Below are 26,741 nucleotides of genomic sequence, written 5' to 3'. Positions count from 1 at the left end.
TGTGTGTGTGTGTGTGTGTGTGTGTGCGCATTAATCTCCATCACAGTGATAAACAGTATATGTCTGACCATGACAGCTGCTCTAGAACTGCATTGGTACCTCACAGATAGTACCACAGCAAAGGTAATATTTTTCTTTTTTCAAATAAATGCTGTCTTTCTATTTATTAATGAAACCTTGAAAAGTATCACTGGAGTAATGGCTAAAAGAGTTGGTTTTCCCCCTTTCAATTCTCAGGAGCTTTATTAAGAGTATATTAGAGAGTTTGTTGGGAGGCATTGTGTATCTGTGTGACTTTTAATAAAAAAAATAAAAAAAAAAATTAAAAAAAAAACACAGTCAGTGCTCTGTTCCAGACATATTCTTTCCTCCATTTGTGAGCTTTGGCTAACTGCCATTTCAGACTGGTGGCCAAAAGGCAGTGTTGGGGAGTAACTAGTTACATGTAACGGCGTTACGTAATTTAATTACAAAATAAATGTAACAGTAATCAGTTACAGTTACTAAGAAAAAATGAGTAATTAAATTACAGTTACTTATGAAAATTGTAACGATTACAAAGAGGATTACATTTGAATATTTACACACATCCACATACATCTTATTTCTTTCCCAAATTGCACTAAGACATATGGCCCATAATCTCCGAGACGCGGAAAACACATTCGAATCCAGTCATAAAAATGGAATTCAGCCTATAACGCGGACACAATATGCAACATTTTGGACGAATAAATCAAAAGTAGGTCAGTACACTTGAATCAAAACCCGATATGGACTGATGTCTGTGAATATTAAGCCGCAAAAAGACTGAATATGAATCCTGCACGTTCTGCGTGTCTGTGGAAATCAGGCGCTGACTGGACATCGGGAGAACCGGGACTATTCCCGGTGGCCTGGCAGACGATTTGGCCTTCTACTTTAATATTGTTATTGTATAATTGCAGGCCGAATATACTAAAGCGATTATTTCCGAATCCGCCATTCGATAATTAAATTTCTAATAAATCATGAATCGGTTAGTCGTGACTGGCAATGGTTGGGCTCGCGCGCTCTCCGCGCCTCCGCCGAACGGTTTGGATCAGACTCAGAGTAATCAATGCGAGAGATAAAGACCGGAGTGAACTGTGTAAGGGCACAGCTGGAGCAGAGAAGCAACACTTCTGTTCAGGGTTTCAGGTGCAGGTCAGTTTCATCTGTAAAGATGCTAATGTAGTTTTGTCTTTGTTTACTTAGTCAAGCAGCAGCAGCACATTGCTCGCAATCACTCAAAATACTGTATAAACGACGTCATTATTATCTATTGTAATGTTACAGTAGTAAGTTAGCAGACAAATCATCATATTTTATCATAGGTTTAGGGGGAGCTAGTGGATACAAGAACACAACCCTTAGGAAAATTAATATAGCCTATGGTATGGCACTAACCGTGGTTTAATTATGGAATTTGTAGTAAAAATAAATACAAGTGGTAATTCATTTGCCAAAAAAACAAAATTGCACTTACAAAACATGGTAAAAGTCAAATAAAAATCTTCAGTATTAAAGTCATGAGGGAGATGGGTGGATAATGGAAGTGAAGGTGCAGTTCAGGAGAGAACTCTTAATTACGTTGCATGTCCCCAACCTAAGGATTCAAATCTTTTTCATGTCAGATCCATACACAAAATAGTGTTTCCATGTTTCAGAATGGGTTGTGGGTGTATGAGTGTGAGATTTTCCAGCCTATTTTTTTTCCCAGTCCGCCCCTCATGGAAATTAATCTCTAGAACAGTCACTTCATGAGCATTTTTTACTTATTTTGAGAAACTATCATCATATCATATACAAAGAGACAGCAGTGTTTCAGAAAGACACCAATGTTTCAGGAGTTTAGTACACAAAATAGGACACATGCTTATTAGATAACCGTATTTGAGTTGATGTATATGCTTTTATTAAACCATTGTTAGATGCAGTTAGATGCCTGTAGTTATGCAAAGATTTGGTTTCAAAAACAGTATCTATAAACTATTTCTTTTGATTTTAAATCTGCTTTGAACTGCAGATCAATCTCTAAGTAAAAGGCAGTACTAAAGTCTGATTGTGTGGTGGATGTGTTCAAATGTGATCATCTTAATTTAAGTGATGAAGGATGGTGAAAGTCTGACAGTATTGAGCACTACTGTAAGGTTAAACCTGCATGGTGTAAAATGGTTGAAGATGATTAACAGTTGCAAATTAACATTCATTAGAAATTTATAAAAGTAATCAAAATGAACTCAAAAGTAATTAGTTACATTACTTTATTAAAGTAATTAAAAAAGTTACACTACTATTACATTTTAAATAGGGTAACTTGTAATCTGTAACCTATTACATTTCCAAAGTAACCTTCCCAACACTGCCAAAAGGGATGCAACTTCAAGTGCTTTTGAAGGCTCGGACTCACTACGGAACTTACATTTAACCACTGTAATAGAAAATTGTTCCAGGATTCAGGATTTGTTTACTTTAAAACCAATGCCGGCTCTTGTTTACCATTTCCCATTGAAAAAAAAAATCCCAATTATTTCATCTCTCCAATCTAACAAAATATTTGATATGAAATATGTTGTTTGAAACTGTATATTAGCGATGGAAATACCTTCTTTCCAACAGAAGCAGACAGATCAAATGCTGTTAACTTCAGCAGGGATTTTCACCCAGAAGTCTTGAAGTATGTGAGTGAACGAGGTGCCCAAGCTTTGTTGAACAACCTCACTCACTCTCTCGCTTATAAAAGATGAGTAGGAATTAGAGAGAATATGTCAAGTGACGGAAGCAGGAAGCTTGGTGAGGAATACCAAAGAAAATAGGCCTAGCTTATTTAAATGTGCATAGCTTGTGCATAGTTGGCTCCTGCACACCACTAAATATGAATTGATTTTCGCTTTGCGCTTGGTGTTCTCTTTGGGGGAAACGTCAAAAACAGTTTTTGTTGAATAAGGCTTTGAAACTCATTAGCCGTAAATGCAGTTGCCTATCGGTGACCCATCAGTGACCCATCAGTAGGGGCTTTTTGCACCGCCGAAACCTTTTCATAGTACCACAACTAATTGTGGAACAACCCACTTTTGGGCTTTTTTATTTTAGTACCGGACTGCCTTTTTCGAAGCCAAATTAGCTCCTATTTAGTCTAACCAGCACAACTGGTACACGCCGTGACGTAAGTAGACATTGTTTGTCCAGACGTGTTCGAAAACGCCTTCACCCACCATGATTTAAAACCCAGTGTAAACATACTGTAAGCATTCTGTCAACTTATTTTGCAAGTATGATGAACAGCAATAAATATACGAACACTGAAGTGCAGGCACTTGTAGCAAATGTAGCACTGCCAGTTGTCGTTGGAGATTCTTAGTCCTCCTTTCCTTTCTTTCAATCACTATTCCCAGTTTTTGACTGAAGATCAGGGATAGAAATTAACTTTTTATTTAACATAGGTGAGTTGAAAAACTTCATCTGACATAGTCCTCTTCACGTTATTTGTATATGTTTATTTATTGGCCATGAAAACTGTATTTGCTTTATTCTGTCTCTGTCAAATCTCTATATTTGTCAACACAGTGTGTGTGTGTGTGTGTGTGTGTGTGTGTGTGTGTGTGTGTGTGTGTGTGTGTGTGTGTGTGTGTGTGTGTGTGTGTGTGTGTGCGTGTGTTTTTATAGCGTCAAGACAAAAATTTAATATGTTTTAGAATTATACTAGTGTAATGTGATAGAACTGCTGCTAACTTTGTCTGTTAATTATGTCCAGACTTTTTAAGTTGGCCATGACAGTGCAGCTCTGGTAAACCTGGATACTCACACAATATGTGCAAAAACACCAGAACGAGGGAGGGACGCATCTGTAACTATATTTACACAAGTACTGGAGTAAACTCCTCCCTCAGGAATTGCAATGGTATCTTGTAACCAATAGCTCATTCACCTAGAAAAGCTGTCCCCATAACAATGGAAGATATAGACAACTTTCCAGGTCAAATAATACTGGATTTTACCTGAAATATTCATGAAAGTGCTTAAAAAAATTCAAGCTTCACATTTAGGCTTTTAAACACTCCAGAATGCTGTCTTGAATAGCATCCATTGTAAGTGCATTACTGTAGCATTTAGTTAGTTAGTTAGTTAGTTATATAGTTAGTTAGTTAGTTTTCTTCTTAAATTATTTTTAACTAACGGCTAAACCATTATTAGTATTAATAGTAATAAATAATAAATCAGTAGAAATAAATTAATAAATATTATTACTATTCATCTATTTTTACTAAGGGCTAATTTATTAGTAGTCTTATTACGTTGTGCATTTCGTATTTATCAGACAGTGACATCTGTCAGTCTAACGCAGAGAACAGTGTCTGCATAAAAAGTTGACTGCAACTTTTCATATCTTCCAAGGCATTTGTTCATTTTTATGAATACACATATTCTGTCAACACTCAGCCTGTTGCCAACATTCCTCAGGTCTGTTGCTTCCTGGCTTTGTATACTGTGTGTGTGTGTGTGTGTGTGTGTGCGCGCATTAATCTCCATCACAGTGATATACAGTATATGTCTAACCAAATTGAGCTTAATGACAAAAATTGTTTCATTTTAGAAGAAATATCTAAGACAAAGTTGATACTTTAATGAAACATGACTGAGATCTCTATTAAGTCTGTTGAGCTTTGAAAGAGCCACATCTGAGAAATATTTGAAGCAGCTTTCAACTTCAGGGTAAGTGAAAGGATAGAGAGGCAGCATTCTGTCAATTCAAAGTACAGCCACGAGTAAAGCGTAAGTGTTCGGGGGCAGATGGATACAGTACTCTACTACAACCTTTAGGTAAAAAAAATATATATCTCGTTGTACTATATACTTTTGTAATATACATTTACTATTGCCCTGTAAACATGAATTTGAATGAATTATTTGACTTAATTTTGTTCTGTGAGTTAAATTTGCAGGCTAGTCAAATATGCAATGAATATCAAAACTAAAACTAACTTTACCTGCGCTGGAGCAGTCGGCTCCCTAAAGCTCTCAAGGTACATACAACGATCAGCATGCGTAGCACAAACAAAGCCAAAACCCGGATATTTAAGGCAATATAGAAAACCTGGCTAGGAAATATCTGGGAATAAGAGCACATATGATCACCCTTTTTTGTGGGAAATGTGTGGAATTCAGCTAAATGGAGCCTAGCCTAGGAACACTATACATCAAACTCATAATCAAATTAACAAAGTATTAAAAAAAATTGCAAGGATCATTTAAAATAGATTAATTCTGCTCAAATATCTGAAATGTGTTTTTTTTTCTTAGAAAAGAATGTTCTGAATTTTATTACAGTAGACCAAGTGCCAATATGTATATTTGTTATTTCACATCTTAGATTATGATCTAGTGCTTAAAGGGAAAAAATAGATGGCACAGATTTAACACTTTAGAGATTTCATCTCTAAGGACTTTGCCTTTAAAATCACATATCAGAGCGAGTTTCTGTGTGTATTTACTCATATAAATTAAGTTCATTACAAAAGATTATTTGTTTTACTTTTAAATATTCTCAGTTAATGATTGATTCAACCTGGTCTCATGAGAAAATTACTATTTTACAAGTAGTTTTGCATGAATCTGATTTGATTTATACAAAAATTTGACACCAGTTTGCCACAGCATCAAATACTCACTAATTGCCACCAGAGCCTGTTGGTTTATTCATAAACATATGCTAACATTTCAGCTTTGATATGAGGATGAATAAATAATGACTTTTATTTTTGGGTGAACTATTCTTCCTAACATTTTGGAAATGTTTCCTTGTCGCTGTCGCATTAGCTTGTGCTTTCATGTGGTAATAATCAGAGACAGTTTAAGGAAGACACATGCCACTCAATGAAAAATGAATGGGAGTAAGTGCAATGCACAACACAGCAGCTTCAGGGAAGTTTTTTATTAAAAAACTAATATTGTTGGTGAAAGATTCATATGGTCTTTCTTATTCCAGAACATGCGTGTACAGTACCCAACCTGAAAAATGCCTGATGTGAGCTAGAAGAAGCTAAATAATGAAAAGACTGGGCTCCAAAAGTCAGAGAGCACTTAGCATTTGGTATTTTTTGAATTTAAAATATTTTTTATTACCAATTATAATTATCAGCATAATAATTTGAGTGAAAAGTTTAATTGAAAAATTAACATAAACCCACTTTTGGAACCTTTGTTTTTAAGAGTGTTGTCGCTAATTTACTGGATTGGTGACCAGTAATAATTGTATTTATTTTACTTGTTTATTCTAAATCTTTAAACTTTCCTGTTTAATTTGAGGTTAAAATTACATTTGAAATCCCATGTTTTCAATCTCAGCGTTTTGGACGCCACTATATGTTACTGAAATGTATAAGCTTGGCAGGAGATTTCTTCTTTTACCTTATTTGTGCCACCTATCCAGTGCAAGGAATGGACTGACTTGCTTAAAGGGATTTTGTTGTAGTCAAAGCAATGTGCTATCATACTGTGCTCAAAAAGTGTCAAAATGTTGCCTCCCTCTCAGCTTGAGTTACAGCAAAGTCAGAGCCCAAGGAGACGTATCGATCTTGTGTACACAGTTGCTGTCATGCACAGATGCAGTAAAGATGTGTTGTTTTTTCATGTTATTGATACATTGCTCTGTAGATGATTACACAGACACAGACACACACACACACACACACACAAAAGACGTTGTTATTCTATCCTTGCAACGCTCGATTAATATATAACATGGCAGGATGTTAGACACAATTCCTTTGTGTTGGTGTCATAGGTGGTCTGTGTCTGAGAGATGATTGTTTGCTGTCCCTTGATTGTGTATTAACTCAGTTCTGAATGCTTGAAGTTGTTACTGTATTGATTTATCTGGCATGTTTGTTTATGTTGCCACTGCGATGCCATTCTGAATATGGATGAAGAGCGAATTGCAGGTAGCTCAGCTTTATCTCTCTGTCTTTCACTCACTCGCTCTCCCTCTCCTAATCTTTCAGCTTAATCATTGCAGCTCATGAAGTTCAGCAAATATTTCAACAGCAAACTGAATTTCTTAGCCTATACGTCTTTGTGTGTTTATGCACTTGGTTGTGTAAAACAGCGCTTGAGTTTACAATTGGCTCTGGAATTCTGCAAGTGGATAAAACCGGCTTTTTTTCTCTTTGACCCTTCCGCTTGTTTACAATCTCCCAATCCTCTCTTGGTAGATTGAACTGGGCATTGTGATAGATGGATGGCTGGGTTTCCATTCTCTGCTTCAGCTGTGATGTTGCCCAAATCCTTCCTTTCCCCTTACCCTCTTGATTACACACTTTCATCAGCCACAGTGGGACAAGCTAATATTTTTATCTGGATGGAGAAAAGCAGCTAAATCTTTGGTCATGTACACTACCAGCCAAATGTAAGGACACACTTGACAAAATTAGTTTTTTGTGAACTTAAAAATGGTTACATGCATGACATTGTTTTTGCTGAATTATACACTCAGCCTACAAATTCATTTCATTACAACTAAACTTATAGTAAATTTCTGTGTGTTTTGCATTCATTCGTTTTCGGATTTAATACTGACAACAGAAAAAAAAAAAATTCAGCTTGAATTCAGCTTGAATTTTAAGTTTTACAATTTGAGTTGTAAAAAGCATAAGCCGCTTGAATATTCGATTTTCATGATACGACCATTTTTGCTGATTGGTCAACCAAAGGTCATAACCCCGGCCATCATCAGTTTTTTTCAGGTCTGTGCAACAGAATTATCATCATCGGTTTCTATAGTTGTGTGATTTCTTAAAGCATTTATTTCAACTACATATATTTTTAAATTAAACAACCAGACTAACAATGGCTTAATTATTATTTTTTAAATTGCTTTTCCATTTTATCTGATTGAAAAAGGCGCCTTTTCATATTTTTATACTTTCGATATCAAATCAAAAAGTGAATGAGCACAATGTACACAAACCCCCTAATTTTATTTTATATTATATTAATTCATTTTATTTTTAAATGATAAGACGAACCCTTTAGACAGTGAAGGTAAAGCAGCTAACGAATGTCCAGAATCTGTTAAAAAAGTATCCCTGGATGCAATTTCCATTGTCCAGATGGATATTACAATGGATAAAACGTGGCAGCTTTTAATAAATCTAAAATAAGATAGTTTTGATTTGTTTAACATTGGCCCAATAATGTGGAAAATAGTCCAAACTTTTGACTGATGGTCTTACTTGCCATTGATCAGACACTTTTAATCCAAAGCGAGACTCTCTGCTGAGCCAATCAGTCCTGTTGGAGTGAAGTGAGGTTAAGTGCATGAGTCAAATGTGCTTTAACAGGAAAGTGGGGTCAGAAAGGATCCATTTCTTTAAACACTCCTATGTGGAGTTGATCCTGCCTTTATGGTTACAAATACCATTCTATTTTTTATAAAACAGTTTCCTTTTGGCATCTGCAATAATGTGTCTCAACCAAATGACGGCTTCTAGATGTCATTCTCAGAAGTATGACATGAAGTCAACTCTTGAGTAATGTTCAGTTGGGATGGGGCCTTGGATTTCTGCTTCATACTTTCTGTAATCCCAGGAGCTGGTATCAGGAGAGGAATGGAGGTAATATTTGGATAGCCTCACCAAGGATTTAGTCGCAATTTCTTGTTTTGTAATCCTACATAAATCTTATGCAGGATAACAGTGGGCCAAAAAAAAATGCTTTGGCACTTTGCCTCTGTTGAAAAGCAAATTTGATTAATCTTAAAATCCCTGTTCTTTTTAATTTTATATTAATTGCACACTTTTTTTTGAGGAATTACGTGTCTCAAAATGGCCCACAGGGTTTTTTTTAAGGATTAGATGAAGACCTTTCAGTTCAAACATTTTAGAGATAACATTTACTTGAAAAGGAACATAATCTTCAGCTTGAGTTACTATGAAACTGCTTTTTTTTCTAAGATTTTAGATACTTTTGATAGACAGGTGCCAGTTTATGATATATACAATATTTGCCTGTGTGCTACTGTATTACTGTATATTTATGTATTTTTGAGCTATATATAAAATAATGACATTACAACATTAATAATAAGAAATGTTTCTTGATTTCTGAAGGATCATGTGAGACTGAAGATGGGAGTAATGACTGCTGAAAACTCAACTTTGCATCACCAAAATAAATTTAAAGATATATTAAATTAGAAAACAGTTATTTTAAATTGTAATATTTCACAATATTACTATTTTTACTGTATTTCTGATCAAATAAATGCACCCATGGTAAGCATAAGAGACATTTAAAAAGTATATATTAACCTAAAGATATAAATATAATAAATATAATCATTCATACATAATATTATATATTAAAAATATATTGAGCATTTATAAAATATGCTCAATACATAATTAAATAATAATAAAAACATAAATAGTAATCTCAGTTTGTGGGGTCGTGACCCCAAGGTTAAGAACCATGACCTGTGTGCTTCTGGCAGGTCTGCAGAAGTCACTGTAATGGAACTTTGTAGATTGAATATATCGCTCATCATCCACTTTCCCTGACATTTAGCTCTGTAAACAAGCTTTATTCACTGCATCCATGAGCAGACACGATGACAAGCCTGACAGGGATGTCAGTGTCTGGGGAGATCCCGACTAATGACTCACTTCCTCTCAGAATGATGCATGAAGTGGCTTTGTCAGATGAGTCTGTTGACTGGACACAGTTCTCTGGGATGTGCTGCTGTGTGTTTAGATGCTGCCCATCAGTCAGAGACAATTGCACTCTTCATAGGAGAGATGCAGCTGACTGACCGCTGTGATTCTCTCCATGGGGACCGTGCGGAGCACAAGGGAAGTGTCCTGCCATTTGACTCTTCTGCTTGACCTTTCGGAGCTCTGTATGAAAGCTCCCCCTGTGACGACAGCTCTACCCAAACTTAATTATGGCAATCATGTGATAATGTGGGTATTTTAATCATCAGATGCTCTTTAATCAGAAGGTGAATGGGTGAGATGGTGGTCAAAAACAGCTAATTTTAGTTTCTCCCTCTCTCTATCTTTCAGTTGGCAAAGCACTCAAATAATGTAAAAAAGGAAACAAAAAAAAAAGGTGCCAGTAATGTTAGTTTTAAAAACAGAAAGAAAAGAAAAAAGACTGAATTTGTTAAGAACTTTGTAGTATGTTGGTGGTTTCTAATAAGGGATTCATTCTGGGTGGTTTCTAGGTTGCTGGAAATCTGATTACATGTGTTTATAAATGAGGCCCGCAGGAAAACTGATTGCTTTGGTGTTCATGTGGTCGCTAGGCAGTTGTGAGTAGTTACTAGCAACATGCCATTGCTGTTGCTGGGGCAGTCTGGGTGGTTGTTAAGGCATAGCTATGGTGTTATTAATTTGCTTAAAGAGTTAGTTCACCCAAAAATGAAAATTAGGCTGTGTTTTACTCACCCCCGCGGCATCCTAGGTGTATATGACTTTTTTTTTCTTCAGACGAATCCAGTCAGAGTTATATTAAAAATAGTCTTTGGTTTTTCAAGCTCTATCATTGCAGTGAGCGGGTGTTGCATTGCTTCAGTCCAAAAGAAGTTAAATAAAAAACGCTATTTTATTTAAATAAGGGCATCTTTTTTCATTTTTGGGTAAACTAACCCTTTACTAATAAAATAAACATTCAACACAACATCAACCAACACTAGGAAACAGGACTATTCTCTCTCTCTCTATCTTAGTTGGGTACAGGCGTAGCACTGTTGTTTAATAGAAAATGCTGATTTAAATAAAATGTCTGCTCAAAATGTCCATCTGTAAAAAAGCAAACGCCAATGGCTCTCATTCACTAATAATTGTGCACAAGTGCACTAATATGAGCAGAAACAGTACTCATACAGAATCCTCTAAACAGGTGCTTATGCAAATTATTTGAATTTCCACACAACCCTTCCTCTACAGGTATGAATGAGGAGAAAAGAGCTGGTCAGATCCGCTACATGGGTGACTTAATTGTGATACCTCTTAAGACACCTCATTTTAACAAAATTCTAATAAAACATTACATATAAATGAATATTTCAATGAAAAAAAATCCAAGATGGCAGATGAGGTATTAAAATTACAACCCGATCTCACTGCATTTTGTACATTTTGCACGAGGTGGCTTATTCGTACGAATTCGTACGACCACACTCGTACAAATAAATATGATTTTTGCCAAATCGTACATATTTTACAAGTTGCACAATTCATATGAATTTGTACGAATGACCTACACCTAACCCCGGCCTTGGGGTTTAGAAAAATCGTATAAAATCACACGAGTGAGGTCGTACAAATTCGTAAGAATAAGCCACCTCGTAAAATACGTACGAATTGGTCGTGAGATAGCGTTGTAAAATTAACATTTAATTCAAGAGTGATGAGCAACAACAAAAACATTTATACTTTTGTCCATCGTCATGCGTGGTTAGCTTAGCAACATCTTCATGTCAAACTATTGAATTCATCTGTGAGCTAATCAAAAGTGTGTCAAAGGCTGTAATAGACCTATTTCTGCATGAAATGTTCGCATACAGGTTTTACGCACAGATATGAATGAGATGAATGAAACGGAGGGAGAAAATGAACCATTTTCCTTTATTTTGTTGTATTTAGTGTATCATACACAGTTTTAGATTACACAGATGAGATTTGGCAGCACATGAGTTTGGAACTATAATGAGAAAAAGAATGGAAAAGAATGAAATAGAGATATAGGGATTACCACACGACAACATGTGTTTGCTCTGTTCTGCTGCAAACTCAGTGTAACTTTAGAGGATTAAGTCTTATGGCAGTTCCACTTGTGCAGCACTAGATAAGCCCTCGACCTTTGACCTGTGACATTTAGAAGGTTTGATCCTCATAGCCCCAGTAAGGGGATTGGTTATTGCCTTTGAACTTATGTTTTTTTGCTGTTATCTGATGTGAATCTGAATCTGAATCTGAATTAATGAATAACATCCCATCTAAAATACCTGTAAAGAGGTTTTTCTTTCACCATTTACTAATAAACTCTTTTGTTGTGGCTCCAGTTAGTTCCAGTCATCTACTGTAAAAAAAAGATATATGTTTATTGAATAAATGTGTTAACACTGTTAAACAAATGGGTTAACAAGTCTTAAACACATATCCACTGAATAATAATAATAATAAAAAATACATCGCTCTGAATTTGTTAGTAAATTTCACAAATAATTACAAAGAAATGGTAACTCATTGAATTTAATTTGTAAAGACTGAATAGTATTTTCTTGTAAGACATACGCCAATAATCTTTGTTTTATGTACAGTATACCCGTAAAAAGTTTGGAAACATTACTATTTTTAAATATTTTTAAGAAAATCTCTTTTGCTCACCAGGGCTGCATTTATGTGCTCAAAATACATTAATCAGTAACATTTACATTTAATCATTTAGCAGACGCTTTCATCCAAAGCGACTTACAAATGAGAACAATAAAAGCAGTCAGGTCAACAAGAGAACAACAACAGTATACAAGTGCCATGACAAGTCCCAGTTAGTCTAGTAACGAACGCATAGCCAGGGTGGTTTTATTTTTATTTTTATGAAAGACAATAAAACAAAAAGTGTTAGTATTAGTGACCCCCGTCCCACCCGCCCCTGCAAGCCACTCAAAAAAATCTGACATCACATGATACAATAACTTCTTGTGAATTTAACCGTTTATTAACTGCTGTCAAGCCCTTAGTTGTTTTCTCTTTCGGCTCACACACATACACACACAAACACCGTAAAGAATCTCACACACTACCATAAACAAAAAAACACTCTAGATAACGGCATTCTAAGGCGTTATATAAAGCCAGCGCACCTCCACTGCTAGATTTAGTTTTTTGTTGTATTTTTAAGATGGTGAATTAAATACTTTTAAAAAAGGGGCAGGGCTGCCAGCCATTCTAACCAATCACAATAGCCACAATAACAGAAGCAAAACATTCCAGCCCGGTCCCGAAGTCCCAAGCTCACACATATGGATAGCCCCTGTCTTGCTCCATTCCTAATGTAATTAGAGTATAACAAAAAACTAAAGAAAAAGAAGGTATCATACTTATGATTTGCTTTATCATACAGCATTGATCAGTACTGCGTGAGAATTAGTGTGTCTTATCCAAACATCTCCGGGAGCGAATGATGTCCTTGTTGTTGTTAAAAGAAAAGTAACAGTAATATTGTGAAATAGTATTTCAATGTAAAATAACTGTTTTCCATTTTAATCTAGATTTTTGTTATAATTTATTCCTGTGATGCAAAGCTGAATTTTCTGCATAATTACTCTTCAGTCTTCAGTGTCACGTGATCTTTCAGAAATCATTCTCATAAATTCTAATAAATCATTCTAAAGCACAACTTAGAAAAAATATCGGCAAAGGAGAAGTGCTCACTAACACAGATTATACAGATTTGTGTATTACAGATACAGTATTTGAGGGAAATTGGACTTTTGTGTACATAAAAATATTCTTATATCTTTGAGGTCAACTCATGAAAAATGGGGGCAAAAACAAAAGTGTTGCATTTATAGTTTTGTTTATGTGTGTGTGTGTATATATACATACATACAATGTATGCATTTGACAACCCTACAAACAAATTATGCTAAAATGTAATCTTCGCGTTCCAAGCCTTTAACCACTCAATAAAATATCTCCTTGTGAAAAGACCTTTCATTCATATTGCCACTGACTGACGTCCCGGACTATTAGCCTCTCTGCAGCCGGTATGAGTACCGGTATGTTAACCTTTCTCGGGGTGGCATAATGATCCCTGACACCTCATCGGGGGTGAGGAGGAACACAGAGCCAGAGCTGACTGCAGGACACTGGAGAGAATTCTTCAAGTTAGATCAGGGCTATAGATCTGTATAGTAAACATCCTCTGTGCAACCAAAAGACTGGAAATGGCTTTGATACACACACAGAGCTGGGACTCGCTTGACACGTACTGTACATGCTCCTCAAAGTGTAAACACCTGCGCTGAGTTTATTTTCAGTTTTGCACAGCATTGTCTGAGTTTATCAATTCTCCTCTCGTATTCTATGAAGGTTTAATATCACTTTGACCATTCTTACCTCCCTGTGCTAAAGAATTTAGAGGCTTTTGGATTTCATGTGAAGGAAAGCCACACTGTTCTCACTAGCTTTCCACTGGTTCATAGTGAGACTGATAACATGCTTGAGGATTCTGAGCACCGCTGAACACTGCCCTTCACTGCTGAACACACTCAGTCATCATCACCTCTGGACGGCCAGGGTTGGTCCATCTTTTCCGGCCCCTTGGAGCACAGAGATGCGCTTGATCAAAGTCAGCAACCCTGACTGAGTTGAGCTTTTGGAAAATGTGGCTCAGTAAAGCCTGCAACTGCAGAGTCTGTGACATCTTTTTAGGTCACTCATAACCATTAAAGGCTGTAAAATGACAATCATCTGTAAATGTAAGAGTCACATGGCAGATAGTGTGTGTGCTCGGACAAATTTGGACTTTCAGCCTCCTTTCAGTCTTATCATCTATCCAGTGTGTGCGTGCGTGTGTGTGTGCAACACTGTGATATTAAAAACATGACTGAACACAAGTGAACTGAAAGATTGAAATACGATGAACCTTATTTCATTAAGGCATATAGCTGAAGATATTAAAGACATTAAGATTTCTGTTATTATCTTGGGAATATTGTTAATAAAAAAGAATTTAGCACATTTCTATAATGATAGGATTCACTTTAGGGATGGGACGGTATGAAAATTTAATATCACGATTATAGTGACTAAAATTATCACGATTATCAATATTATCACGGTTTTGTTGAAACGAGATGAAAGTGTTCAAAAATAGTTGATGCTCACACTGAAAACATTTCAGCAAGTTTTATATTTAATAATCAACAAACAACTAATAAAACAAGCAACTCTATGCACTTAATTTAAAGAAAGATTAAATTCTGTGGCATTTCCTTCCTTACAATGAAAAGTGTAGAAGCATAGAAAAGCATAGAAAAGTCACTGACTTTCGCCATTCCTTCTCGAAAAAAAAAACAAAAAAAACATTGTGCGCTGCGCTTGCGTCAGACTGTTGCTGGCTGGACATGATTTAATAGTGAGTTATTAAAACCGCGATAATCAAACACGGTTTTAATGATAATTCATTTTTAAACGATATTACTAACCTTCAGCACATTTTATCACGGTTATCAATAAAACCGGTTATCGTCCCATCCCTAATTCACTTTAAACACACATTGTTCTTGACAGCTTAAGGAACAAGTATTATAACTGTTCAGCAATAATTTATTAAGATTAAGTGCATTAATATTTAAGTGCATTAATATTACAATTACAATTGAATAAATATTACATTTACTCTCAGTTGTTATTAAATCACTTTGTACACTGTCTTGTATTAAATGTATTATTATAATCAAGACATTCATAATGTAAACTTAAATGATATTATTTGAAAGGGATATTTACATTCTTATTGATAAAGTTATAAAGAAATATTACATTTTGTTTAAAAATGAAACACTTAAGTCAAGCATTTTAAACACTACACTTGAATTTAGGCATCACAACATCAGTACAGTATTAAAAATTGATATTTAATTTGAAATTCGATTGAAATTGAACAATCTCATTAAATCATTAATGTTTTTAAGATTGACTTCAAGTGAGTATTAGATGATGGCAAAGCTAATTAATGTAAAAATAAACTTGCAAAAAAGATATTGATATCACATATGATATCACATGATAGATTTAAAGTAGTTTATTATCACTGCCTTAATGATATTTATTATTTCTGTTTCAATGTCTTTTACTAACTGCATGATTTGTATTTTCCAAGAACTGTAAATTTCTGCCATATGGACATTACTGTGACATATTCACCTCTCATAATAAATTACTCTTAACTGTAATGTAGACACATGCATCTCTAGTAAAGCTGCTTTGAAATGATATATATTGTGAAAAGTGGTATACAAATAAACATGAATTGAATTAGAATAATAATGCTGATATGTACAACAAAAGATGATATTAGTAAGCCCTCTTAATTATCACACAGCAAGTTGTCCTTCTCTGGAACAGTGGGTGCACTTGTACTTGTTTTTGGATATCTGTGCTGCTAATAACAGCATGTGACTGTTAGTGCGAGTAGTGTCTGTATCTGTGTGTGTATGTGTGTGATATGAGATACTGAGTATACACAGTGGTTCGTCATGCATCAATATGTCAGCCAGCGGGAAAAAAGCTCTCACAAAGAGAGTAAGCCTCTTCTCCATACTTTTAAACAGCTGCACAGTGTGTCAATATACAAATTATGTCAGCTGGTAGAGAGGAGGGAAACGGAGTAGACAGCAGTCAGCGTAGCATAGCGCCACATAGCTGAAGAAGGTCATGATTTATCAACCCATGATATGACAGCTTGTTAATAGTTGTTAATGCAGTCTTGTACTTTTAAGCTATAGGTGAGGTTTTCTATTGTGATTTATTAGAAAATCACATAGTTTATAAAATTACATTTTGTAAAGTATAGTTTTATGTCCAAATGTATTATAATCTGTAAAACTGGATAGCAGGATTGGGATTGGCCTTCAGTTCTTGTTTGATCAAATACATTTTTTGGGAAATCTTATATTGGATATAACTGTGAATAGAATTGAGTTGATATGAATTTAATTTTAAGAGTTTTTTTTAATAAGCATTATTTATCTAAAGTGTTCCTATTTTATTATTCTATTGCGTTGTATTCTGGTTTTATAGCTTGATAATACGAGCATTTGCTCACTCTTTCTATTCTTCGGAGCCGTTGCAGCGTCTCTTTTGGAGAAGCAGCACTCCAGTCACCTCTCAATCTCCTCCTTGTTGGATCTATGGCATAAGCAGCAGTTTCTGAGAGTGAGAGTACCCATGGGTGCTTCAACAGTGATCACTGAGAGCAAATTTTCATCCTAAAAGAGCAATTTCTCTAAAAGAGCTTCAAAGGTAGATTTGTGTGTTAACAACATGTCTTTCCATCTGTGCCCTTCTGGTTGTTGTTTGTGGATGGTTTATGAAATTTTTGTGAGGACATGGCTAGCGGCACATTGAGCTTGTGGCTTGTGTTCTTATTTTAAAGAAAGACAGCAAGTCACCTCAGCTGTTTTCTGCTCTTTTACTTCAAGGTATGGGACCTCAATGACATGCACTGATGGAGAGCAAGGAGATGTTGCGGGAACAGTTTCACCGGATAAATTCCCGTGGACCTCTCATTCCTCTTCCTCTTTTTCAGTAGAGTTTCTGGGTGAGTTTGAGAACCTGCCTCAGTGCAGGTTTGATCTCTCATTCAGAGCTCATGATAAAGATGAGTCCTCTATCCTAGCATCGGAAGACAGGTCTGACTGATCGAGAGCAGATGACTCTACTGAACTGGCACTTCTGGATGCTGTGTGTCAGTCTGATTCTGACATTGATATGGCAGCCTTTCTTACCCGGGCAGCAGAGAGTGCCAGGCTTGAGTGGACTCCTCCACCCTGTCCGGGGCTCTCTCGGTTGGACGGTTCTTGGAGTCCGAGTTCCTTTCTTCCTGGAAGTGTACTAGGAGCCAATAAAACCGTGGAAGGCACTTTTCTGCTATAACATGATATACTGGTCCCGCTGTTCTCACCACCTTTGACGGCAGTTCAAGGAAAGTATATACATAGGTCCCCAGATGGAGAAAGCGATTGCGGTGCATTCAGAGCTGTGTATGCTCTACACGGCTTGGCTGTCCTGCAGGTGTTTAGGCCAGGGTCTGCACAAGGGTGGTCCCAACCTGGAGCCTGCAGGAACTGTGTCTGGTGACTGACTATGGCCTCTGGGCTACGGAGTTCACGACTCAGGCCCTGGGGAGGGCGATGTCAACATTAGTGGTCCAGAAGCACCACCTGGGGCACAACATGACAGGGATGCGGGTTCTGAGAAAGTGTGCTTTCTTGACACCCCCATTTTCCAGGTTGATCTCTTTGGCAACACTATCAGAGAATTTGCCCATCAATTCTCCATGATCAGCAAGTGGGCAGAAATATTCTGCATCAGCTTGGGTCGGGTTCTATCAGTAAAACAGAAATTCATTCTTTGCTGGGTCACACTACTCATACAGTGTTTCTGGCCATTGGTACCACGATGGCCAGGCACTGAAATTCAGCATCAAAGCCTGTCCGGACGCAGTCTTCTGCCTCCTTACATTTTTATGCACCAGGTCTGATCTAGGGCCTGAGTGGACTGAGTGTGCGTTCTTGAGTGCTAAACTCATTTAATGTCTGTTTCATTCATAATGAATGCCAGAGAGCGCTTTAGCACGGAAACTCCAAATATGCATCACAGAAGTAATAGAACACATGGCATTCCAGGAAATCCCTAATATGGACAAAGGTATCAAGCTGTCACTGTGACTGAATTAAAAGAAGCTAGAAATGTATGAACTGATTAAGAATGAAGACAATAAACCTACAACAATATATTGTCTATTTGTGTTCTTTACACCATCTCTAGTATTTTAATAATACTAAAGTACATTTATAATGCAGTGCTAATTGACATAGCCTTTATTGCAGTACAGAATATACTTTGTGCCTCTTTCTGTAAGAAGAAACTACATCAGATCAGAAAATGAAATTATTTCAAAACACTCGACTGATGTTGTGGAGTAAAATCATGTTATAATGTTTTCAACAGCAGGTTTATAAACACTTCTCATTAACTTTGAGAGGATGTTTGGAGTGTGGTACTTAATCAGATGCACGGGATAAGTGACTCAAACTCACAGCGCTTGCAGAGAAGAGCAGCATTTACTACTGTCGCTGTGCATATATTTATTTCATTAAAAATAGCCTTTGTGATTCAATGATCGCATCAAGCCAAATTGCGATTTCAGTTTGATTTCGATTAATCATTCAGCCCTAGCTACAATGTATAACCAAGATGATTTTACAGTGAGGAAATGTTGGCGTTATATTCGCACTTATAGCTAGAATATATATATATATATATATATATTTAATTACTAAATATTGACTCATGATTCTGTAATGACAAAATATTGTCTTATTCTGATTTATTAGATTAAATGTTGGGTTATATATTTATGCAAGTGCTCCATGTGGTTGACCTGGTCGCCGTGATTCTGCCAAGTAAGACATGTTCCTGGATCAACATCATTTGATGATCCTGGATCAACATTATTTTCCAAAAATATAGACTTAACCCAATCCCTACCCCTAAACCTAACCCTACCCATAATTTATTACTTAAATCAGTGGGAAATGATAACTGATTACCAAGGGGGTAGAAGCACCTACCCCTGATTGTAAGCCTAAAACAGATATTTCTTGAAAAGTTATATCTCAATTCTGATTTGTTGATTGGAATGTTGTTCCAGGTGTTGATCCAGGAACATGTTGTACTTGGTGAAATCACACTCGCCTGGTTGACCCACTCAACCGCATGCACCTTAGACACTACTTTTATTTTTCTGAGTCGTCCAGTGAGTGTAGCACTCCATAAGCACACTGCATACTTAGAAGTGATTGAAGCACCTTAATTCTTAACTACTCTCTAGCCTTGTTACGGTTAAGTGTGGTAGAACTTGATTGCAGAGCATAGAGTTTAGCTTCAAGAAGTGAACACTCGCATCACCTCCTCATTCTTTTCCTGGGTTAGTGAATAAGCTACGTGATGCATAGTCATGTATGGTATCCCATACTCAGAATTTTTGCTCTGAATTTAACCAATCCAAGTGCACACACACAGCAGTGAACACACACAGCAGTGAGAAGTGAATACAAACACACTGTAAACACACACCCGGAGCAGTGAGCAGCCATTTTTGCTACATCAGCCCAGGGGAGCAGTTGGGGGTTCCCTTCTCAAGGGTCTCACCTCAGTCGTGGTATTGAAGGTGGACGAGAGTGCTGTACATTCACTCCCACCACCTACAATTCCTGCCAGTATTCTGACTCTCTAACCATTAGGCGATGACTGCCCCAATATTGGCACTTAAAGGAAAAGCCTTCATCATCATAATACCTTAAGTCAATCAGCTTTGACGTTTTTAATCAATCTCTTTTGCTCTCATAATTAATGTAGCCATGATGGCATTTTTCTAAAAGATGAAGGTGGCATGATTAATCAAGTGAGAACGCTTTCAGAGATCATACATTTTAATGAACCATATTACAGTGTCTAGTGTTGTTTTTTAGCACAATGCTATTTGAAATTTAATCCATACTCAGTTTCCAACAGTTTGCCCGCAGGTCTGAGATGCCATGCGGCTGAGATGTCTCCATGCTCTGTTAAGATTGCTGTGCTAGCACAAAACAACTTCATTAATTGAATCGGTTAAACTGTGAGGAGATGATCCCAGTTATTGATCTGACTGACAAACAGCATTAAAATTCAACATAGTCTGGTTTTTATTGCACAACAATAGAGAAAAAAACAGGCTGGATTGTGTCTGAATCTTTGATATTGCCCTCATTTTCCAACTCAAATCAATACCTCTTAATAGTCATTCAGCACAATCACAATATTCATCAATGTCAAGTAGATGAGCTGCAGAGTTGAGTTAAAGTGACTGGGTGCTGGAAGGGGTGGTGATTTTCTCTTTAAAGTCTGTGGTGGTGATTTCAAGAAGTTTGATCAATTACTCTTTTATTATTTCTGTATTTTTTTTTATAAGACAAACCAACTAATACTATAAAATATTACAAAATTCAACAATCCAACAAAAGCTGAAGTCACTTACTGAAGGATGATGGGATTTATTAACTGCTTTTTGTTAGTTAATGCGATTTACAAATGACTGACAGGGTGAAAAGTGAAATTGAGGACATCGGAAAATCCATGATTCCCAATGAAAATAGTTTTCCCAAGAAAACGCTTGAAAGTTTTTTAATCACAGTAAAACTGATGAAGCACCTGGGATATTTCTTAATAACTTGCCAGTTTTTCATGTTAGAATAAGTGCGTCTGAGGAAATTGCTACATCTGCTCAGAACAAAGTAGTTTTTGAAATGTTTGTTTATTTAATTGAGATAGTGTGAAAAGAAAACAAACCTATAGATTAATATATACGATTTTTCTTTATATATTGCAAGTGTAATATACTATACAGCATAGAAGGAAACATTTTGCTGCCAGGTAGCTGTCAGAAATCTACAATTTTAGTGAAAGTGCCTACTAATTTTGATCAAAATGATCTTCACAACACCTGTTTTCTACCATAGGATTGGCTGAGCAAGTTTGGCTATCTCCGGCCCCCTGATCCTGTGAATGGACAATTACAGACTAAGGAGGCTTTGACGATTGCCATCAAAGCCATGCAGAGGTTCGGAGGCCTGAAAGAAACCGGAGTGCTAGGTTTGTGCATGTTTTATTTTCATAATAAAACTCTGGCCCACGTTGTCCTTGGTTTTTGTCTGTCTAGTTTTAAGAGTTACCACCATTGTAATTCAGATTTCAACAGATCCAAAAAAACATCACACTATCTGCATTTTGCAATTATATTTGGATCTGAATTCATGTGTGCTTGTATGTTTCCCTGCAGACCAAGCAACCTTGGGCTTAATGAAGACCCCTCGTTGCTCGCTGCCAGATATGTCAGAGCCGGATATATCAGCAGGGAGACGAAAGCGAGCGCTAGCTCCTCAGAATAAATGGAATAAGAGGCATCTTTCCTGGAGGTATATTCATTTTGTTTGAGTGATTCCTGTCAGACAGCTATACATGTCATAGATGTATTTGGTACATATGAATTCCATACTTTAATTAAAACCTCAGTGGTAGTTAGAGCTGATGGAAAGAAACCGAATTAGTGAGGCAACAAAATCTTGGCCAGGGCTGAAAATTCTGAACACACTAGGCTGAAAGCTGAGAATGGCATTTTAGGGCAATTAGGCTTAAATCTTTTAGTGGCTGGAATGTTGATGCATCCCTAAAAATATTTTTTATTTATATTTTGATTTCATAACTAGAAAATATTAGGGTATTTTCTTATTTTTGCTAGAAAATAAGACAATATTCTGATTTATATTGAAATATAAAACATTGTAGCTAAATGTATAGCTCGAAAATATTGGTTTATATTCTGAATTATATTCTGACTTTATGGCTAGAAAAAAATAGGGATATTTTCAGATTTTACAGCAAGAGAATATTGGGTAATATTCTTATTTTATGACTAGACAATATTGTGTTTTTTCCAATCCTATAGTTGGAACATATTGGCTTTTATTCTGAATTCATAGCTAAACATATTGGGTTTTATTCAGATTTTATAGCTAGAAAATGTTGGGTTGTTATTTGGCTACAAAATTTGGACTCTTATTTCTTAGCTAGAAAATATTGGGTTATATTCTTATTTTTGTTAGAAATAAGAATATTCATATTTTTTATAGATAGAAAATATTGGGTTATATTTTGACTTTAGTTAGAAGATATTGGCTAATATTGTGACTTTTCAGCGTTACAGAATTTATAGAGAAAAATGTTGGGTTATATTCTGATTTATAGTCTAATTTTGATTACTAGACAATGCTTTGTAGATTCTTATTTAGAAAATATTTGGTTATATTCTGGTTTTATACCTTGAAAATATTGGTTTATATAGTGTGTTTTTTTTAACAAGGTTTGATTACTGATTTTGTAAGTAAGAAATAATGTGTTGAATTCTAGATAATACTGGGTTATGATCTTATAGTATAATATGTTCTGATGTTATTGGTATAGAGTATTGGAGGTGAGTGTCCGAAAGCCCTCAACACAGAATCTTCCAATTTCCATTACTGAAACTTTCCAATATGCCAGTGGTTTGTGAGGCTCTGTTTTGATGACATATTAACATTGTGAATGTCTCTTTCCTTGAAATGTGTGTTTATGTTGTGTGTGTAATATTGGGCTTTGTTTACAGACAGTTGTCTTGGGTTTTAAACCATGTTCTTCCCTGTTTCTTATTACAGAAACCCACTGTGATCTCACATTGTCTGTGTTGTCAATCACACAGGCTTACACTCATCCCACTCACCTTACCTATAGTGTGAAATAAAACCCTGCTACTACCTGTTGTGTTTCAATTGGTAATACATCAAAGTTTAGGCATGTTTGTAAGTTGTAGGTTTATTTCATGACCTGGTAAATTAGATCTCTGTGGACGTTGGCTGGGAAATCTATTGCAATGCGATCTGTACAGCATTTTGACTAAGGAACATGTCTAATACATTTTTTTGGTGGATCATCTAGATATGTTTTATAATTTATTGGAGATGATTCAGCACTTATCTGAATGGCTTCAACAGTTCAGCATTTCCTGACACATATATATATATATATATATAACTTACGAAATACCTTAATGAGTGCTGTTTTCTTTCCTGAGCTCCTATTAAAGCAAAGTTGAGGTGGCAAAGTACTTATCTTTTTTTTTCTTTAAAACAATTTTAAAAAGAAAAGTGATTGCAGCAGTATAAATGATCCATATTCCCAAAAGTTTCCCAATTCCTAAAAGAGATGCATTTTAAATATGTATATATTAGTTAAATATGTATATATCAGCATATAGTTTACCTTAAAGCTAATAAACATGGCCTAACCAGAACAAAGCTCTCAAATGTTTAGCTCCAACACACATTGCAATATAATAACACCCACAAATCTTAGTGGAAGTTGCCTCTCTGGTGTTTGAAAAGTGATGACTGTGTGAACTAGGGTTAAATTGCCGTGGCAGAAATGAAAGAGCTTTGAAGGCGTGATCTTTGTCCTTCATATGCTGGTACACAGTCATCTGCTTGTAAAGTGTAAAGCAATTGTTTTGTCTTGTTGATGTATATTTCTGGTCTTTTCTCACACTTTGTGTTTTTTAAATCATCACAAAGGTTACTCCCACAGGAATCTGTGGGTCTTCACCATGTTATTATTCTCTGTGATGAGGTTAAAAGAAAAGTTTACTCAAGTTCACTCGTTTTCCAAACCCGAATGAGGTTTACGAGTTATTGCTGAGGGCAAGATTTTCAGTGTATAATCAATCAAATTTTGGTATATCACCAAGCAAATGAATATATGCTTTTTTTTCTTCTTTTTTTTTCGAATAAATCAAAAAGCATTCATGTTGCTCAAACAGTTAAGCATGGTGCTAGCATCGCCATGGTCTTAAGTTTGATTCTCAGACAATTCATGAACTGATAAAATATATACTCTGAGCCGGACACACCCGGACAGCTGCTGCAACAATTGGTTTGCATAACCAAAGAATTTCTGCACAAACTGTACGAAACCATCTCAGGGAAGCTCATCAGCATGCTCGTCATCCTCATCTGGATCTCGACCTGACTGCAGTTCATCATCGTTACGGACTTGAGTGGGCAAATGCTCACATTCGATGGCGATTGGCACTTTGGAGAGGTGTTCTCTTCATGGATGAATCCCTGTTTTCACTGTACAGGGCAGATAGCAGACAAAAAAAGTTAAGCTTTTTTTTATATAATATTATCTCTCAAATATTGTTCACAAATATTTCTTGTATGGCATCGTGTGGGTGAGCGGTTTTCTGATGTCGACATTGTGGATCTAGTGGCCCATGATGGCGGTAGGGTTATGTTATGGATAACGAACATAGGTGCATTTTATTGATGGCATTTTGAATGCACAGAGACACTGTGACGAGATCCTGAGGCCCATTGTTGTGCCATTCATCCACGACCATCAGCTCATGTTGCAGTATGATAATGCACGGCCCCATGTTGCAAGGATCTGTACACAATTCCTGGAAGTTGAAAACATCCCAATGTCTTGCATGGCCAGCATACTCACCGGACATGTCACCCATTGAGCATGTTTGGGATGCTCTGGATCGGCGTATACGACGGAGTGTTCCAGTTCCTGCCAATATCCAGCAACTTCGCACAGCAATTGAAATGGAGTGGACCAACATGCTGTCTAATCAGCATCTTGATATGCCCCACCTGTGAGGTGGATGGATTATCTCGGCAAAGGAGAAGTGCTTGCTAAAACAGATTTAGACAGATTTGTGAACAATATTTGAGATATAATATAATATAAAAATAGCTTAACTTTTTTTGTGTTCCACTGAAAAAGGTAAGCATACAGATTTGGAACAACATGAGGGAAATAATGAGAAATTATTTTGAGTTGAACTATTAAATGCAGAGACATTTCTGTCATCCTAGAACTCATTCAGATGAGTTGTGAACATCTTCAACATACAACCAGATGGTCCGGGATAAATTCCTCAAGAAATCTGACCTCACAGACATGCAGCTTAATAAACGTTTGGCTTTCTGACTCAAAAGAGTAATTCGAGAGTTTGACCAGCGGCGATTGCTTTAAGACTACACAGGAAGCATGGCATCCCCTAAAATGTATGTTTTTTTTTATGAACAAAATATTCAAAATATGCATTTATACATTCTAAATATCACTCTGGGTACATTTCAATACTGTAGTGGATAAAAGTGATATATTACACAACACTGTCATGCTGGCCTTTGAAGATAATTTTATGTGATGAGTGTGACTCATTTAGTCATTATATAAACATCATATAGTGATTGTTAAGAGATACAGATGGAGATAGAAGTTTGCTGTAATATTTAGTTTAGCATTTATAATCTCGTTTTTGACCTATTTACATTTGTAATATTGCAATTCACTGCTTAGTTGTTTGAAAAGCAGCTTTTTTGGAGCAACATTGTGTAGGCCTATTATTTTAGATGCTGAAGTCATATATTTGAATGTACCTACGCATTTTGCACTTTGATAACTTATATCTGTGCTTCATTCCATTTCTTAGTCTGTTGCTCTTAGATTTTGGATTATTTTTGTGTGACCTTAATTTTTGCTTAAATCTGCCTTCATTGTGTTTTTGAGTTTGAGCAGACCCCGCCGTGTGATCTCTACAGAGCACTGGCTGGGGTGAAATGACTCCTATAACGGAGCTGGGAGAACTCCAGTTCCCGTACAATTCATCTCAGGAGCTTTGCACCCTGGTTCAGTTGTAGTGACAGAGGTGCACCGTTACACAGCCGAGAGGCCGGTCACTTTAATAAAGCCAATGATAGCTTGTTTTAGAAGCAGTGTTAAAAGGCCTTTCCAAGACTATTGAAAAGTGTGTCAGGAAAGAGACAGACAGGAAGGGAGAAAGACTATGATGGATTCTGTGTAATTATTGCACTGTACCATCTTATAGGTTTGTGTGAGGAGAGATCTTTTAAAACAGGCTTGGGAAAGAGAAGAGTTGATAAGAGCAAAATATACCGACAGTATGAAACTATGAGCTTTGATCAGCACAGGATGACAGGTTCTGGCCTTTTTATACGCATCAAGATTCTTAAGGGAAGCAATTGTTTCTACTGTTATATTGCAGATGATATCTAAACATCCTTAAATATTCATTTACACACAGCAAAATGTGTAAGATAGTAGAATTTTACTATCCCTATTCCATTGCAAAAGTTTTTTTCCTCCTAGTTTTTTTGTTGCATTGATGTCTTGTTAAAAAAGCTGCCTTCTTTTAACAAAAGGGATTTTTAAAAATGAAATGACTGAAGAAGGCAGCACATAGATAGATTGATAGATAGATACAGTGTACAAGTCACATGGTCCACTTTTATGACTTTTTTTTCAGTCACTATACGTTTGTAT

At 36.2% G+C, this 26,741-nt stretch overlaps 1 protein-coding gene across 1 annotated transcript in view; it reads left to right on the top strand.

Moving 5' to 3' along the window:
• Positions 1-26,741, top strand: part of LOC132130735 (matrix metalloproteinase-17-like) — a 70,635-nt gene that overhangs the window by 14,722 nt on the left and 29,172 nt on the right. The window contains exons 2-3 of the mRNA XM_059542528.1: positions 21,314-21,446; positions 21,634-21,769. Of these exons, the coding sequence (XP_059398511.1) occupies positions 21,314-21,446; positions 21,634-21,769 (269 nt within the window). The remainder of the gene's footprint in view (positions 1-21,313; positions 21,447-21,633; positions 21,770-26,741) is intronic.

Source organism: Carassius carassius, chromosome 47 (genome assembly GCF_963082965.1).
Source record: "Carassius carassius chromosome 47, fCarCar2.1, whole genome shotgun sequence".
Taxonomy (NCBI): domain Eukaryota; kingdom Metazoa; phylum Chordata; class Actinopteri; order Cypriniformes; family Cyprinidae; genus Carassius; species Carassius carassius.
This window is presented reverse-complemented; position numbering and strand designations above follow the sequence as displayed.